This window comes from Filicampus tigris, chromosome 1 (assembly GCF_054856515.1).
Source record: "Filicampus tigris isolate MCC_2025a chromosome 1, RoL_Ftig_1.0, whole genome shotgun sequence".
Lineage (NCBI taxonomy): Eukaryota > Metazoa > Chordata > Actinopteri > Syngnathiformes > Syngnathidae > Filicampus > Filicampus tigris.
The window spans coordinates 41,208,885-41,224,874 of NC_141217.1; the positions used below are offsets into that span (position 1 = coordinate 41,208,885).

Consider the following 15,990-nt stretch of genomic DNA (forward strand, 5'->3'; position numbering starts at 1 on the left):
TGGGACGGAGTCCGAGGGCCCCGAGCACGGCCGCATAGTGTTTAGACAAACGACCATTCACGCCAACAGACAATTATTTAGAGTCTTCAATTTTCTTCGAGAATATGATTTTGGAGCGCGCTCTCATTTGTTTACTGTGCTCGCGCTTTGTACAAAGCAAGCATCGGATTTGCTGTTTTAGCAAATCTACAACAGATAAGTCGCTCAATAGTGTTAGGAAAAGTGCGGGGAGGGGTATGCATTTGTGTTGGCCTACCATTTCTGACGTGTCCCTTTTGGAGAGCGCATGTCCTCAATACGGCTGAGTTTGGGCGAGAGGCGGGATGGATTACACCTTGGACTGGGGACCAGGCGATATACACAAGCAAACTGACACGGTCACACTCACAAACAAAATTGAGGCCACTGGTGTCCAAACTACAGCTTGCGGGCCATTTGCTGTTCGCGTTTTAGCGACCAGAGGCGTAAACCGGGTTTGGAATGGTTTTGAATTTTTTGCACTTTTTGGCTTTTGTTTTTTCAATGCAGTTAGTTTTGAGTAGTCTTTGGAGCAGATTAGTTTGTTTATTGTATGTATTTATTTTTGAAAATGCCTTCTTTTAATATCAATAAAATATAATAAAAGAAAATGTAAAAGGTCACTAAGTAGAGTGTAATAGAGTAAACTAACGATGCTCAAACCTCTGTTTGACCTTCTTTCTTCTGTACAGATGTACAACAATACCGAAAGAAAATCATTAAAAATGAACCTTAAAAACTCCTTTATGATATGAATTGACAAAGGAATTTGTAGTAGTTAAAAAAACCCAAAATATGTTCATATTTATTTTATTTGCTTAGCAAAAATGAATTTTTCAATGTTAGTTGTGGTTATTTTGTTAGTTTTATGGAGCTATCGTAGCCTTGGCATTTACTCAAAATAAAGTTTGCCACACCTTTTTTTTTTAAGGGTGGGCAAAGGGTGGAGAGAACCATCACAAGTACAAAGAGAAGACGCAAGCGGGCTCCACGAAATGCTTCTGGCAATCAATTGGATCGGGCCTTGTAATTGTGCTCCGTGGCCCACTTTGCCTTGAGTGACTCAAGCGCCCGCCCCTCCCGGCTCGGCCCGCCCTCCCGCGGCCGCGCGGTAAATAATTGACAGGCTCCCCTCCCCTCCCCTCCCCTCCCCTCCCTGCTGTGCAGCTTTCCGTCTTGCCATCCTCTTTGTAGTGTCCGTCTCTCGTTAGATCTTGCTTGCAGCGCGTTGGCCGCCGGATGTCCGCGGCAGGCGCAAGAGGACGGGCAGCTGTCCGTAAGACGAAAAAGCGGGTCAAGTACGACGAGCGACATTAGACGATAGTTGGGCTGTCCGAGTCTTCCGTTCTGTTCACCTTGGCCGACAAGTAGCGTCTCCTTCCGTACGAATGCTCGTTTCCTTCTGCGAGTCCATGAGGGTGTTGCCGCTCCTCCTGCTGGCCGCGTCGGCCGTGTCCTCCCGCCGCTCTGGCCGGTGCGAGCCGGCTTGCGAGTGTCGCGGGGATGTGAGGTCGGCCATCTGCTCGCGGGCCTCCCTCACCGAGCTGCCCGGCGGGGTCCCGTCCGCCACGGAACTTTGGGACCTGTCCCACAACCGCATCGCCGCCGTCGGCGAGCGCGCCTTCGCCAAGAACCGCAAGCTGCGCGTGCTCCTGCTGCAGCACAACAACATCAGCGTGGTGCGGGACGGCGCCTTCTCGGAGCTGCGCTTCCTGCAGACGCTGGACCTGAGCTGGAACCGGATCTCCGCCCTGGCCGAGGGTTTCTCGGCGGGCCTGGCCCTCCTGCGGGAGCTGCGGCTGGCTCACAACTCGCTGAGCGGCCTGGACGGCGGCAGCTTCGCGCACCTGGACGGCCTGCGCAAGCTGAACCTGAGCGGCAACGCCATCGGCGCCATCCGGCCGCGGTCCTTCGCCTCCATGAGCGGCCTGCGCCAGCTGCACCTGCGGGGCAACCGGCTGAGCCGTCTGAGCAGCGGCGTCTTCTCCACGCTGCGCTCGCTGGAGCTCCTCGACTTGGCCGGCAACCGCATCAACCAGACGCAGGCGGGCCTCTTCACGCCGCTCGCCAGCGTCAGCCTCCTCAACCTGGCCCGCAACCGGCTGAGCGCCGTCTCCTTCCAGAGCTTCCTGAGCATCCGCGCGGCCGGCACGCACGTCCTGCTGGAGGGCAACCCCTGGAATTGCGACTGCGACCTGCAGAGGGTCTTCCGCAAGCTGAGGAGCATCCGCAGGCTCTTCCTGGACGACTACTCCAACCTGACGTGCGCCCAGCCCGCCGTGCTGCGCCGCTCCCGCCTGAGCCGGGTGGACGCGGAACTGTGCGTCGCCGAGACGCTCGCCGTGCTCATCATCACCGTCGCGGTGGTCGTCACGGTGCTGGCCGCCATGCTCGCGGGGGAGAGGAAGAGGAAGCGGAAGAAGAGAAGGGAGCACTGGACGCAGCGGGGAGAACTGTCGGACGAGTCCGACTACTGACATTGAGCCTTTTCCCTTTGCCGTACGGCTGGCACCCTCCGTGACTGACCAGTGCCGTCGATAACGCCGGTCGCCCAAAAAACGCCTTCCAGCGGGAGCGAACCCCCGAATTACCCTACGGTCGACGTTCTCTTTCCGCCGCGGGCATTTATAGATGCTACTCTCGGCCGATGGCACTTTTTTTTTGGACTGTCAGGCATTGTCGATGGTATGCAAGTGAGGCGGTGTGGGAACGGTCCATCGGCACAAGCGGGACAATCGATTGGCTGGCCGTTCGCCCCGCGGAAGCGCCGTCGCCGGCTGAACGGATTGCTGACTCGTTAACGCGACGCTCATAAAACGTTAATCGGCGCGTTGGGATTGTATTGAAACGCATCGAACCGTGATCTTTGTTTGCTTTCGAGCGGTTATTCTGGAGGCGGCGCGGCGCTCCACCGGTTCGCGCGTCGGCCTCACGGTTCAGAGGTCGGCGTTTGCATGTTCTCCCCGCGCCTGCCTGCGTGGGTTTTCTGCGGGTACTCCGGTTTCCTCCCACGTTCCAAAAACGTGCTGAGTGGTAAGTTGATTGGACACGCGAAATCGCCCCTAGGCGCGAATGTTTGTTTGTCTCTGTGTGCCCCGCGACCGATTCAGGGTGTCCCCCGGCCGCCTACTGCCCGAAGACAGCCGGGATAGGCCCGTGAGCGACCCTCGTGAGGAGAAGCGCGATAGATGATGGATGGACGGTGATTCTGGACATGTGGGCAGTAACGACACTAGAGAAGGCGTTTTTTTTCCCTTATGCTCTCTTATCACACTCTATTATGTTGTTATACTACAGACTCCCGATGGTCACGTTGTCGGGGAGCCGGGAAAAAGTGGCGCATGAACACAATGTCGTGGAGGTTTTCCGGTCAGGCTTCAAGAAGACGCGTAGCACAGAGTCAGCCCTGCTACGTGTTTTTAATGACATCCTCCTGGCAAATGAGACCACCTATGTCTCGTTTCGTCGGATTCGACTGCGGCTTTGGATACGGTAGACCGCAACATTCTTTTGACTCGCTCGCAACACCAAGCGGGCATTAGTGGAAGCGCTCTAGAGTGATTTAGATCCTATTTAGCTGGCAGGACTTTTTCTGTTAGCCTAGGTTCCTCGGAGTCCCGCTCTGCCCCTCGTCTCGTATGGTGTTCCACAGGGTTGTATTTTGGGGCCATTGCTTTTCTCCTTGTATTTGCTGCCCCTGGGTGCCATCCTTAGAAAACGCCGTATTTCCTTCCACTGCTATGCGGATGACAGTCAAATCTATGTCCCGCTGAGCAAAGAAGACGCCTTCTCCTTAAGACCACTCTCGGACCAGCAAATCGGCGCTGTTGTTCGGTCCCGCTTCTTTCACTAAGGTAAAGCCCCTCCTTTCCCATCGGCACTCCCAACAGTCACCCATGCCTTTGTTACATCTCGGCTAGATGAATGCAATGCGCTTTCCTTTGGAGTCAGCCAGTCTCCAGTTGGTCCAAAACGCTGCTGCCCGCCTATTAAGTGGAGCTCGGAAGATGGAGCGCATAACACCGATTCGGTTCAATTTAAGATTCTCCTGTTTGTCTTGAAATCATGAAATGGCCTGGCCCCGGCGCACCTCTCCGAGCTCCTCCAGCCCTACGCGCGCACCTTTCCGCAGCCTCAGGTCTGCGGACCAGGCGCTGCTCGAGGTGCCGAGGACCGAGCGGAGCCTGGGAGGGGATCCAACCCTTTTCCGTCGCTGGTCCTTCCCTCTGGAATGAGCTCCCATTGGATGCTAGGCAAGCCCCCTCTCAAAACCCGGTTGAAGACACATTTCTTTTCTCTGGCTTTCGATCCGACCTGAAATTTTCGGCTCTTTCCCGGTGTCTATTGTGTGCAGTGTTTTATGTTGACTTATTGATTTCACTTGTTGCATTATGGCTGTTTTGTCGTTGTATGTAAAGTGCTTTGTCGCAGCTGTAGCTGTTGTGAAATGTTGCTACATAAATAAAATTGTATCGTATAAAATGAATTTCAGTGGTGGAAATGCATTGGGTATACATTGGTACCTCAACTTTTGAGCGACAACATTTTTGACTTTTTCAAGATAGCCGTCACTCGCTAGATTTGTCCAAATTTGATGTACGACCGTAGTGGCTGCTCACAAGTAGCAGTTTGGCAGCCAGTCGACAATTCTTCAAACAAGAGGCTGAGTATAGTAAATGGATTGTTGCCACTCCCAGTTTAAGTTTACTTAAATGTCAGATGGAGGTAATTACATGCCGTGTACTTAACCAGTCCATAAAATGTTGCCTTGCGAACATCCGCGAGCTTCATATTAAGACACGTTGTAAAATGTCTTTCAATCATTTCAATGATGAAACATCACTTGAGCTGTGAGTGTTTCGAGTTCTGTGCGGGTTCAAGGATCAAATGGCTCATAAGTCAAGGTACCATTGTACTGGTACTACATTTTGTAATGCTGCACCAAGCATATCCTCTTCTTCTTTGCGGCTTCATTCAACCCCAAAAAAACGCATCGTGCCACTTGGGATTTGTTTCACAAAAATTACCTTCCTTAATCGTTCTAATTTTACACCCTTACAAGCCTGTTGTGGGAGGCAGGCACTTTCACTTTTTTCTTTTTTTTTGGCAGTGCTGCATGAAAGCTCTTCGTGTTTGAAAAGCATTAAAAATACTGAATGTCTTGGGATGAACATGTGCCTTCATATTTGCTTTCTATGAAAAACAGTCCAGATGACGTCACGTCAACTGTCAATACAGTCAAAGTCTCGATCGCCCCCTGCAGGTATGAGTTTTTAATGCAATCCTTGTGTACAGGATGCGTTTGGACATGATTGATTTTTTACATTTGAATTTGTATGCTCCCTACGAAGAGCTCTTGTTTTGTTTCAGACTATTTCATTTAAAGCATTGCACTTGCACGTGGCTTCCGCTGTCGTTGATACGTTTTTGTAAGCGTGTTGTTTTGATGATTTAAATTTCACACTCGTGATGAACAAAAGAAAAGAAACCCGGAACAGGTTGCGTTGGGCGTCATACGGTTGAGCCAGAGTCTCCGGTCTCGGCCCGCATTGTTCATTTATTAGTACAATTGGGAGGCTCCCTTTAACGGACTCGTCTGAGTAAAATCCTCGGATTTGACCCGTATGCATACCGGATGTAGAAAAAAGAAAGGCCAATACGTTCAGCAGCTGAGCAGTCCAACTGATTGTTCAAGATAAATTGTCGTATATGCAAAACCACACATACACAGAAACGGCCTCCACGCATGTTCCCGAATGTTATGATCGACACCGGTACTTATTCGTTGGAAGCCAGTGCAGCTGTAGCTTAGCAAAGTTTCTTATTTTGAAAGCGATTTCCGGAAGTGCATTGACTCCACCGTGGCTAACTTGACGCTGATGTCGGTGCGGGACAGGTGGGAAGTCCGGTTCGACGGGCTAACGCGAATGAGAGAAACGAGCCGGCGACAAATAGATACTCGCACTACATTTACACAATACGGCGACTTGTGTTAGATTAAAGCGGTAAACGCAGAAATTCTATAGGATTTCGTTGGTGAAATGTCCTGCCTGAGAGAGAAAAGCTCAAAAAGAAAGTGCAAAATCATATTTTGAAGTGGATGGGATCGGTGACCTAAGCAGGTAAGCGGTTGACATTTTATTTGTCACCACATATGTGTTTGCCAGGACATTGGCTCGCTCACACGATATTATTCGCTGCTCAAATCCCTTTCTTTGACGTATTACATTTGGCATTATTTCCCAAATGTTCCTTTGTGTCTTCTAAAAGCGTTTTGGTTGGATGTGACGCGCGACGTATGTTGGAAGGGTTGTGAAGGCAAACAAACAAACAAACAAACAAAAAAAGGCACTTCCGCAAGAGAGCGAGTGACTGATCAGTTTAGTTTCCAAACTGCGACGCGAGGGCCGCTCGGTGCCTTTGAAAAGGTCTCCGGCTAGCTACGTTTCCACGGCTTGTGTTTGGAATCGTTCGTACAATGAATTCATTATCATCACGTCGAATAAATTTGGAGTTTGCAGAAAATGTGGGTATTGTGATTATGGCGTGGGCGGACTGGGGGAAAAAGGGAATGATTCCAAACACTGGCAACTGCATGTGTTCACTTTTTTCTTAACTCCATATAGGGATTTTTATAGGACTGGCTCAACAAAGTGGCTAAACTGTATTTCTAGGCTTTGCCATACCACTTGCAGTAGTGTGAGTATCAGTGCCGTTGTGTGTTGCTACGCATGCATGCATGCAGTCAGTCGTGTTTGCCGATTACCCCGCGATTAGTTCAGCGTTTGCCTCTTTTGGGAGTGTTCTCATTTTGCTCTCCTTGTCTTTCTACTTCATTCACTTGCTCCAAAGTCCCATTTTGGCTCAGGACGCAAAGGGAAAAAACGAAAAATAAAACTACCAAGCGAGGGCTTGTAACTGGAAACACTTTGCAGGAGTTTGTCCAGTCGACTTGGACAAGGTATGACTGTATTTGGGACCGGGAGATCGCTGTGGGAATTTCAAGGTCCCGATGTTTGCGTTCCGTATTTCTGCAGATATGCCAGCCGATGACAAGGTTGCCATCCTGACCGACGATGAGGAGGAGCCCGAGGACAAGTCGGCGCCGGAGGGAGCCTTCAACAAACTGTCACTGCAGCAGACGGGTCTTCCCCGTCCCGCCCCCCCGTCCGTCGAATCGCCGGCCGATCTGCCGGCGAGCTCGCGGTGCGGCTCCTTGAACTGCTGCGAGAGGATCTTGCACCGCATCAACACTCAGCTCCTCATCTCCAAAGTCTTCTATTTCTTCTTCTATGCCGCCTACGGCTCCCTACACCCGCTGCTGGCGGTCTACTATAAGCAGCTGGGCATGTCTGCCAGTCGCAGCGGCCTGCTGGTGGGCATCCGCTACTTCATCGAGTTCTGCAGCGCGCCGTTCTGGGGCCTTGTGGCCGACCGCTTCAAGAAGGGCAAGGCGCTGCTGCTCTTCTCGGTCTTCTGCTGGTTGGTGTTCAACTGCGCCATCGGCTTTGTGAAGCCGGCCGACATGAAATGTGTGGAGAAAGGCGCCGACGTGACCACGCCGTCGCCGCCGCCGCCGACCGGCGCTCTCCCGCCCGGAAACGTCACGCCGGAGAGCAACTCGAGCGAGCGCGTCCGCCGCGGCGTCATTGGGCTCCACTGGCTGGCGAAGTTCCCTGTCCCCGGAATGGAGCGAAGCGTGAACGATAGCACCCCCGATATCAACAGCACAACCGCCGCGCCGGTTCCGACAACCGGTGCCAAGGAGCACCAAATCGTCTACGACAAGGAGCAAGTGGAGAACATCTTCCTCATCATTCTACTGCTCATCATCGTGGGCGAGTTCTTCAGCGCTCCGGCCGTCACCATCGTGGACACGGTCACGCTGCAGTACCTGGGCAGGGCGCGCGATCGCTACGGCCTGCAGAGGATGTGGGGCTCTCTGGGCTGGGGGCTGGCCATGCTGCTGGTGGGCATCTGGATCGACCACACGCACGTCAGCGTCACCATCGACGGCCTGGGCTGCCTCCTGCCCGACTTCCGCATGCGCAACTATCAGATCGCCTTCATCGTCTTTGGCGTGCTCATGGCTGCGGCCTTTGTGGTGGCCACTCAGTTCTACTTTGAAACGGGCGCCCAATATCGGCAGGAGCTTCCAGAGGGCGTCGCGGGAGCGGCGGCCGGGTCCGAGCCCGACGGCGTCCGCGGGCCGCCCGCCGCCGCCGCCGCCGCCGCCCAGCAGGAATTCCACTACGGCGACCTTCTGAAGCTGCTGTGCAGCGTGCGCTACGGCTCGGTCCTCTTCGTGGCCTGGTTCATGGGCTTCGGCTACGGCTTTGTCTTCAGCTTCCTGTACTGGCACCTGGAGGACCTCCAGGGCACCTACACGCTCTTTGGCGTCTGCTCCGTCCTGAGTCACGTCTCGGAGCTCGGCGCCTACTTCACCAGCCACAAGTTCATCGAGTTGGTGGGACACATCAGGTGAGATCTTGAACCTGGCTTGTCAAACGCGCCCCATTTTGCATTCGCGCGAATTTGGTGGCTCGATAAACGATGGACGCCGGTTGTCCAACTCGAGGCCCGGCCCCCGACGTCGTTTGGAAAGTCGGAGATTTGTTCCGAAAGACATGACGCATGTTTGGGGACGATGTCTGAAAACGTGCAAAGAGTCAACTGCAACGATTCAATTATTGAAAAAAAAAGAAGAAAAATGATACAAAATCAACGCAAAATCGCCGCCTCGAAGCGTTGCAGGACTCATTTTTGGACCGATGTTAGCGTCTCCTTCATTTGCCAGGCCGCGCTCTTTAAAAGCAAACACATTCAAAGTCACAGATACTACGGTACAGCACGAGGATGCTGAGCCCAAGCGGACAAAATAATACCCGTACCTTACACGCATGTTATTGTTTCATAATGCCAAATCAATATTTATCCGATTACTCATCCAACAGATGGAATGCTTCATCCTAACATTTTTTTCCACCGTTTCTTTTTGGGCTGCCCCTCCCCCGCTGTACAGGAACGGAACTTGAGCTGCTCACCGATTTGTAGTCGGGCGACCCGTTGAAGTTCACATTATGTTCCCAGCAACGAGTTTAGCGGGAGTGGGCTTGCGCGCTTACTTTACGATGTGATGTGAAAACATCCGTCAAATGTCGGGGCGCTTGCGCACGCGGTGTCAGTTGATTTGACATTGAAATGATTTCCACAGCAGTGCAAGCGCAACTAGGATGCGGCCCACCACAAAATGACTTTGACTCCTCTGCCGACAAACTGATGTCATGAAATGCATTTAGTGTCCATCATCCGATTCTTTTTGGTCACGTTACAATTCTCTTAATGCAGATTTCAATTTCACCATTGCGAGAAGCAGAGGCGTTGAACCCCTTTCTGCCGCGGCAGGGGGGAGGCTCAGTGTTGCGCTCGTGGAGGGCGCCCCGACGAGCAACCGTCGATCCGCCAGCCATTGATGCGGCGGCCAATTTACGGTCAGCTGCAGCCTTTTGGAGCACGCACGTGCTTGATGTCCTCGCGGCAAGCGGATCCGCATTCCGTGTGGATGCCGTCCAAGCGACGGGACCAGAGGACACGTGACTACAGGACACAAAAATCCGCTGCCTTTCAAAGGTCGCACCTAGTTGTCACCTGCGTGCGATAGTGCGTGCGTGCGTGTGCGCAAACACGTTGTGCGTATTCTGAGCGAATGCGGCCGAGCCCAGCCCGCCTCGGGATGAATTTGCGGTCTAAGGGCGGGTCGCCTCCCGATGTCGGCCCGAAGACGTGGTCGCTCACCCAAATGTTGAAACTGCCGACGTGTTTTTGCCCTCAGGGTGCTCTACATCGGCCTGGGCTGCAACACGGCGCGCTACCTCTACATCTCGTACCTGCAGAACGCCTGGACCGTGCTGCCGGTGGAGGTCCTCCAAGGTAACGTCGCGGGCATGAAAGCTTTCGGACACGACCGGAGGTTTGGGGGCTACGTGCGAGCCGCCGCCGCCTCCTCCGTTCCTGTGGCCCGTCAGGCAAACGGCGCGCGTCTACCGGATGCCTCTCACTCAAATGTCTGCCAAAATTCTCAATTGTCTTTACTTTTGTAACTGCGAAATGTTTTGAGCATTTTTCTCAATATATTGATATTCGAAATGTAGTGAAGAAGAAGGTTAGTCACTGGCCAGTGATTGAGCTCCTAAAATGGCAACCTTTTGACTTTATTTGGGTATTTGTCACATGCCAGACCGAGGAGCATCCGTTTTTCCAGGAGTGGAATTTGAAACCGCGACCGACAGTTGAGCGGACTAAACCTGTCAGAGGTGTTTGCTGACACGATAGATGAAATTGTACGCGGACGACGTCGTCGTCTGCGTCCGCGGCTGCCTGATGTCTCATGATTTGGAAGCGTCGTTTTATCTCCTGTGCGTTTTTTCCCCGTGAAACGAGTATGACGTATTTGTCAGGAAAGTGTCTGAAAATGTCGCCACAAGTGACGTCGGGGCAGCAGGATGTCATGTCACGTGACCCGTGCTTGTGTTGCAGGTGTGACCCACGCGTCGGTTTGGGCCGCTTGCATTTCCTACTTGAGCGCGGCCGTCCCGCCGGCTCTCCGGACGTCGGCCCAGGGCATCCTGCAGGGGCTTCACCTGGGGCTGGGCCGCGGCTGCGGCGCCATGGTGGGAGGGCTGCTGGTCGGTTATTTTGGTACGGAGCCCCGCCTCGTGCGCGATTGGGATTCTTTCGTGCGTGCTCATCTTAAACGATGTCCCTGATGTACGTTGTCAAAGGATATACTGCTTGGATTTGTTTAGCGTAGCCTGGCCGCTAACGCTTGCCGCCACCCGAATGTGACGTCAAATACAGATTTACAGCGTAGCGCGCTATCCGTCACGTATCCTTATCGGTTTATCAGCACAAAAGCGCTTGATAGGCATCACTACAGTTATGTATTGTAATCAGCATTTTGCAAAAGTCAGCAGAACATTCCAGAACGTGTTTTGTGCGGGCCCGCTAGTCTAAATACGGCATTCCGATTAGTATTGCGGTTGTGGAATACGAGAAATCCGCGGCTGTCGTCTCCGGTCGATAGAACTGTGACAAAATGGCCGCCCCCGAGCTAGCTCAATTTTCTGGTATTCCGCAAACGCGATACGAATCAGAATGCTGTGTTTAGACTCGTGGGCCTGCGTAGAACAAATTCTGAAAAGAAAATCGGTGCAATTTCAACTTTGAAATGATTTATACCGTTTTTGAAAGTAACTTTCCATTCCAATTAACCCGGAATTGAGTTTCGTTGAATGGAAAGGTATTCTCTCTAAGAAGTACAGTATACATATACATATCCTGTTTTTGATGGCTCTACTTGCCCGCTGGACTTTAATTGTTCTCACTTTTCGCTCTCTTTTTTTTTTTTTTTTTTCCTTTTCTTGTTAAGAGCCAAGCTTCTTAAATTCCTGCTTCATTCTGTTTCGTTCGAATGAATTCCCATTCAAGGTTTGCAACTTCCAAAAAAATCTTGGAGGATGAAACAAAACAAGTGAAATGGGCTGTATACGTCCACTGATGTCACTGTTTTCGATTTTTGCAGGCGCTGCAGAGTCGTTCCGGGGGATCGGCATGGCTTCCCTGATCATTCTCCTCATCTTCGTCCTCATCCAGTGTCTGACAGGCCAAACGGAGGGAGGTGGGTAACACCCCCCGCCCTTCCTTCCCACACCCCCATGTAGTGGCGGGATTAGAATAGGCTTTCATTTTCAGGTTGTTGGTTTTTTCCAATTGACCATAGTTACGTTAGTTGTAGTTGTCAGAGCGGATTTGTTTTTTAGATGTTTCATTTGACTTTTGTTTTAGTGTTCCTTTTTCGTAAATACATTTTGTGTATTTCTTGTGTGCACACAAGGTTAGAAAAAACATCTTTGAAGTATTGTGTAGTAAAAACTCAAGAAAAATATGATTTGAAACACAGCCATCCAGGAATCAAACAGCGCTACCGTATGACAGTCGACAGACTTTGAAGTACACAGTAAGTGCAGCGTACCGCTTGGAAAGTTAGATGCATTACAACCCAGACGTCTTCGATAAAGGTCGGATGGTCTCAGTGTGCGCGCCATGCGGCAGTAACGGGGAAGCCATTCCAAACACGCAAGCCGTAAGGGCGACGCCATCCGGTGGTGCTTTTTTATCGGCTGCCGCTAGACGACGACCTTCCGAGGCGACCGCAACTCCCACGCAACTGTCGGACCTCCCTTCTTCCGGCGGACGGCCGTGCTGCAATAGCGTTAGTTGTAGTGATCTTGTTAGTTCTCGTCAACTAAAACAACCTCGATCAGTACAGGATGTAAATAGAGAAAGGGAAGCCCTGGCTCATGAAGGTCCCGACATTCCGAAATTGAGGTTAGAAGCGGCGTGCGATCAGTGCGAAGGTACACGCATTTGGCAGCGCGCTTCGTGTTTTTCATTTGGTTGTTTGAAGGCCCTGATACACCAAACCGACGTCGGAGGTCGTGAAGCGTCTTTAAGCGCCGGACGGCTAGTGTTCCCGTGACCGATTACTTATGCAATAGTAATAAACGGTGGCGCGTTGCAGCTACGGCACAAATTTGGGTTAGGAAAGTAAGTCTGCCGTAAACCGCGGGCTGACGAGATGGCAGCCCCCCCCTGACCTCAGAACTGTGGGACGGACGGACGGACGCACGTGATGTCCGCCAAGCTATTCAAATCAAACCTTCTCTGTTGCTTGATTTGCTAGAGGCCAAAATGCTGGCAGAGAACATTCCGGTGCCCTCCAGCCCGGTTCCCATTGCCACCATCGACTTGGTGGAGAACCAAATCAGGGAGCAAGGGGGGAGCCCCGCCGTCAGCCAGCCGGTGGTGCCTCTTCCCGTGAAGAAGACCAAGTACCAGGAAGAGCAGGAGGACGTCGCCCGGCCGGCCTGGGTGCTCTCGGGCGGCCCCTGGGTCACCGTTGCCTTCGCCATTGTCCAGATCAAAGAGATGGTGAACATGGCCAAGAGTGGACAGCGCGAGGCGCAGCGCCAACAGGTGAGCCGCGTCACTTTCGCAAACTCCATCAAGGCCTACAAAGTCATTTTTGCGTCTGAGGGGAAAGCCGCTCGCCGCAGTAGGTTGCGCACCATCTCATAGAGCGACCTCGACTTCCGGGGGGCAGGACACGAGTGACTCCCGCTGACCCCAACTGACAAAAACTTGCGTCACCGGATATCCCTCCAAACATTTCATTTTCTTTCGAGATCCTTCAAATGATAATGCTACTCCAAATTCATAGCAGCCTGCGGTTGAGAAGGATCACTGCAGTTGATTTTGTAAACAGTCGCACAGGCAAGACGCCACTTTTAAAAGGCAAACTGGGCATGGAACCGAACCTTCATCGCCATTGGGCTTGTGGAAGACATTGAGCAAAATGGAACGGGCTAGCCTTGTCGCTAGCGTCAGATCTCCAGCATGATTGATTTGCATGTCAGCGTCAAAAGAGCACATCTGCGCCCTTTGAAGCAATTGACCTCATCTAAGGTAACGTCTTCACTTCAACATATTCAAAGTAGTGGTGGGGGGAGGGGGGAGGACAACTCAACATTGGCGCCACTTTGCCTGTTTTTGCAGAGGCCAATGACATGTAAGGGTGCTCCGTCTTTTGCCACCCGCAAGTATGTGTGACGTCATGTTGAACCTTTGTGCCTTGCGCTCTGCGTTCTGCGTTCTGTTGATGTCATGTAAACTGACTGCGACTTTACAATGATTTCCTGTGTCACTCCTGTGACTTGCTTCCTCTCCTTCCTGGTTGGCGCCTTTCGCTGCAGAGAGGCGACGCTTTTGTTACCCCGTTCGTGTTTTTGCGTTAGGCTGTGTCGTGTATATAGTTCAGGACTACCTCTCACGCGAGACCGCTAGAAATGCTCTCGTTCACGTTCAATCCTTTCATTCAGGCTACTGAAATGCTCACACACGCGTACACACTCCAGAATTCTTGAGAGGGTTTGCCGTGTGTACAAGAAAAATTCAGTTGTGTGAATAAGAGAGCATTTCAAGAGTTTGCGAGAAAAAAAAAAGAAGCAGCTTCAGTAGTTCGTGAGAGCAATATAGGATTGTGTATGTTTCAATTGTGTAGGAAGTTGTTTCAGAGTAGCAGGCTATGTGAGTGTGTGTGTGTGTGAGAACATTTCAGCAGGATGTATGAGAGTCTTTCAGGGAGCCCAATTCAGCAGGGTGAGATGTACAAGGGCCGCTGGGATCACACGCACAACTTTGGTTTTCCTTTGAATGAAATTCAAGAAATTCAGTGGCCTCAATTTCCTCCAGGCAGGACAAAAGTGGCCTCATGGAGAAAGCGTCCTTTTTGCTCAGCGCGACATAGATCTGACTGTCACCGGCATAGCGGTGAAAGGAAACACCGCGCTTCCTTGCGATGGAACCCAGGAGCGGCAAATACAATAAAAACAGCGGGGGCCCCTAATTTGAACCCTGTGGACCGCCGTACAACAGTTGGGTCGAGTGGGACTCAAGACTAACAAAAGGTTCTGTCTGCCAAAGGGGATCAAAACCTCTCTGGAGCACTCATTGCATTTGAGTCGCGTGTATGCAAGGGTTCCGGTCGTGTGTTGTGAGAGCGTTTCAGTCACGTGCGTGGGAGGAAAGCCTGCATCATGCCCATGGCGAGCCCGTCGTCTTTGTGGCGTCCTTGATCGAGCGCCGAGATGTTTTTGTGCCATTGCGCGCAAGCGCAAACATGCACGAGGTGTGTCAGCTGTTTGTCGTCTTCACGACCAGGTCGCGAGCGACGGAGCGGCGGAGGCGACGCGCGCGAGCGACGGCGACATCGTGCCCGCGGCCGGACCAAGCCCCGCCCCCCCGGCGCCTTCGGACTCTAACAATGAGCAGCGGACGCCGGATGAAAAAAACAGCAACAGCTTCAAATATCCGTAATTGAACCGGCTGTCACTTTGAGACTGTCAACCTTTCCGCTGATGACAAAGTGCCTCTTTCGTAAGTTGTACCATATGACGGTGATTTAATTTAAACTTAACTCAAGAGTTGAGGCTATTTTCAGGCTTCTCTGAGCTGGAGCCACTTGTTTCTTGTGAAACCGGTTTTTACGTCAACATGGCTGTTTGCTTTGACAAAAGTCGATTCGACTCGCCTTATCTTCCACATTCTCGGCGAATCACTGTAATACTCAGAACAGTATTTAAAACCATCCCGTCAGAGGGTTTGTATCATGGATTAGATGTGGCGACTGCAACTTGGGAAAGAATCGTGTCGTCGAGACTCGCAGCTCACTGAAAGTGACCATTTGAAATAAAATGCCAAAGAATTCCCAATACTGGACTTGTACCGCCCAAGCCCTGTTTCGTGTGTCTGATCTTGATGACAAAAGACTTCCTTCGCTGCAAAATGTTTGTGCAGTTCTGTAGTTGACCACTTGGCGGCAGTAGCGCACTGGAAGAGTCACAGTTTTCAAGGCCCCAGTGGCGTACGTGGTCCAGGGTTATTGAGGTCGTGATACGCCTACAAATGATTGGCGTGTGTGGGAGGACAGTAAGCTTCCTCAAGAAGTAGACTATTGTTAAAAAAAAAAAAAAAGTTAATTTGTTGGTGTGATGTGTGTGTGTGTGTGTAGCACCCCCGACCCCCCCCCCCCCCCTCCCGGCACTCAAGATGCTGCTTCACAAGCAGAACTTAAGGGGCCTCGACAGCACAATAGGGAGGGGCTTTTCTAGACCCCTCTGGCAGGAAGGCCCCCACCTCCCACTGCCCCAAATAATATCGATTTTGAACTACATAATATTCAAGCGCGGCTGAAATAGCGATTCCTGAATCCTGATGCGTCATTGCAGTGTCAAAGGGGTTTTCCGTTTGTCATGAATGTAGACCAATATGTGCCGTGTCTGCCGAGGCCCCCGATACTAGCCAGCAGCGGCAAGTTAGCGGGGGATTTCCAATGTCCTTTGTAAAGCGTCGCCC

General features: G+C 51.8%; 2 protein-coding genes across 4 annotated transcripts; both read left to right on the forward strand.

Annotated features, from left to right (window-relative positions):
* The first annotated feature begins 1,165 nt into the window (after positions 1-1,165).
* On the forward strand, positions 1,166-5,253 carry LOC147154128 (uncharacterized). Its single transcript, XM_086041854.1, has one exon. The coding sequence runs from the start codon at positions 1,407-1,409 to the stop codon at positions 2,493-2,495; it is 1,089 nt and encodes a 362-aa protein (XP_085897980.1). The 5' UTR covers positions 1,166-1,406; the 3' UTR covers positions 2,496-5,253.
* Positions 5,254-5,884: 631 nt separating this feature from the next.
* LOC147154129 (major facilitator superfamily domain-containing protein 6-A-like) lies at positions 5,885-15,349 on the forward strand. Of its 3 annotated transcripts, XM_086041889.1 has the most exons (8): positions 5,885-6,140; positions 6,871-6,979; positions 7,056-8,499; positions 9,851-9,948; positions 10,555-10,716; positions 11,600-11,695; positions 12,761-13,053; positions 14,797-15,349. In XM_086041889.1, exons 3-8 carry the CDS (start codon positions 7,058-7,060, stop codon positions 14,950-14,952), a joined length of 2,247 nt encoding a protein of 748 aa, XP_085898015.1. In that variant the 5' UTR covers positions 5,885-6,140; positions 6,871-6,979; positions 7,056-7,057; the 3' UTR covers positions 14,953-15,349. The 3 variants fall into 3 exon arrangements, with proteins under 3 accessions (XP_085898015.1, XP_085898007.1, XP_085898022.1); XM_086041881.1 differs by lacking the exon at positions 6,871-6,979; XM_086041896.1 differs by lacking the exons at positions 6,871-6,979; positions 10,555-10,716.
* The last annotated feature ends 641 nt before the right edge of the window (positions 15,350-15,990 follow it).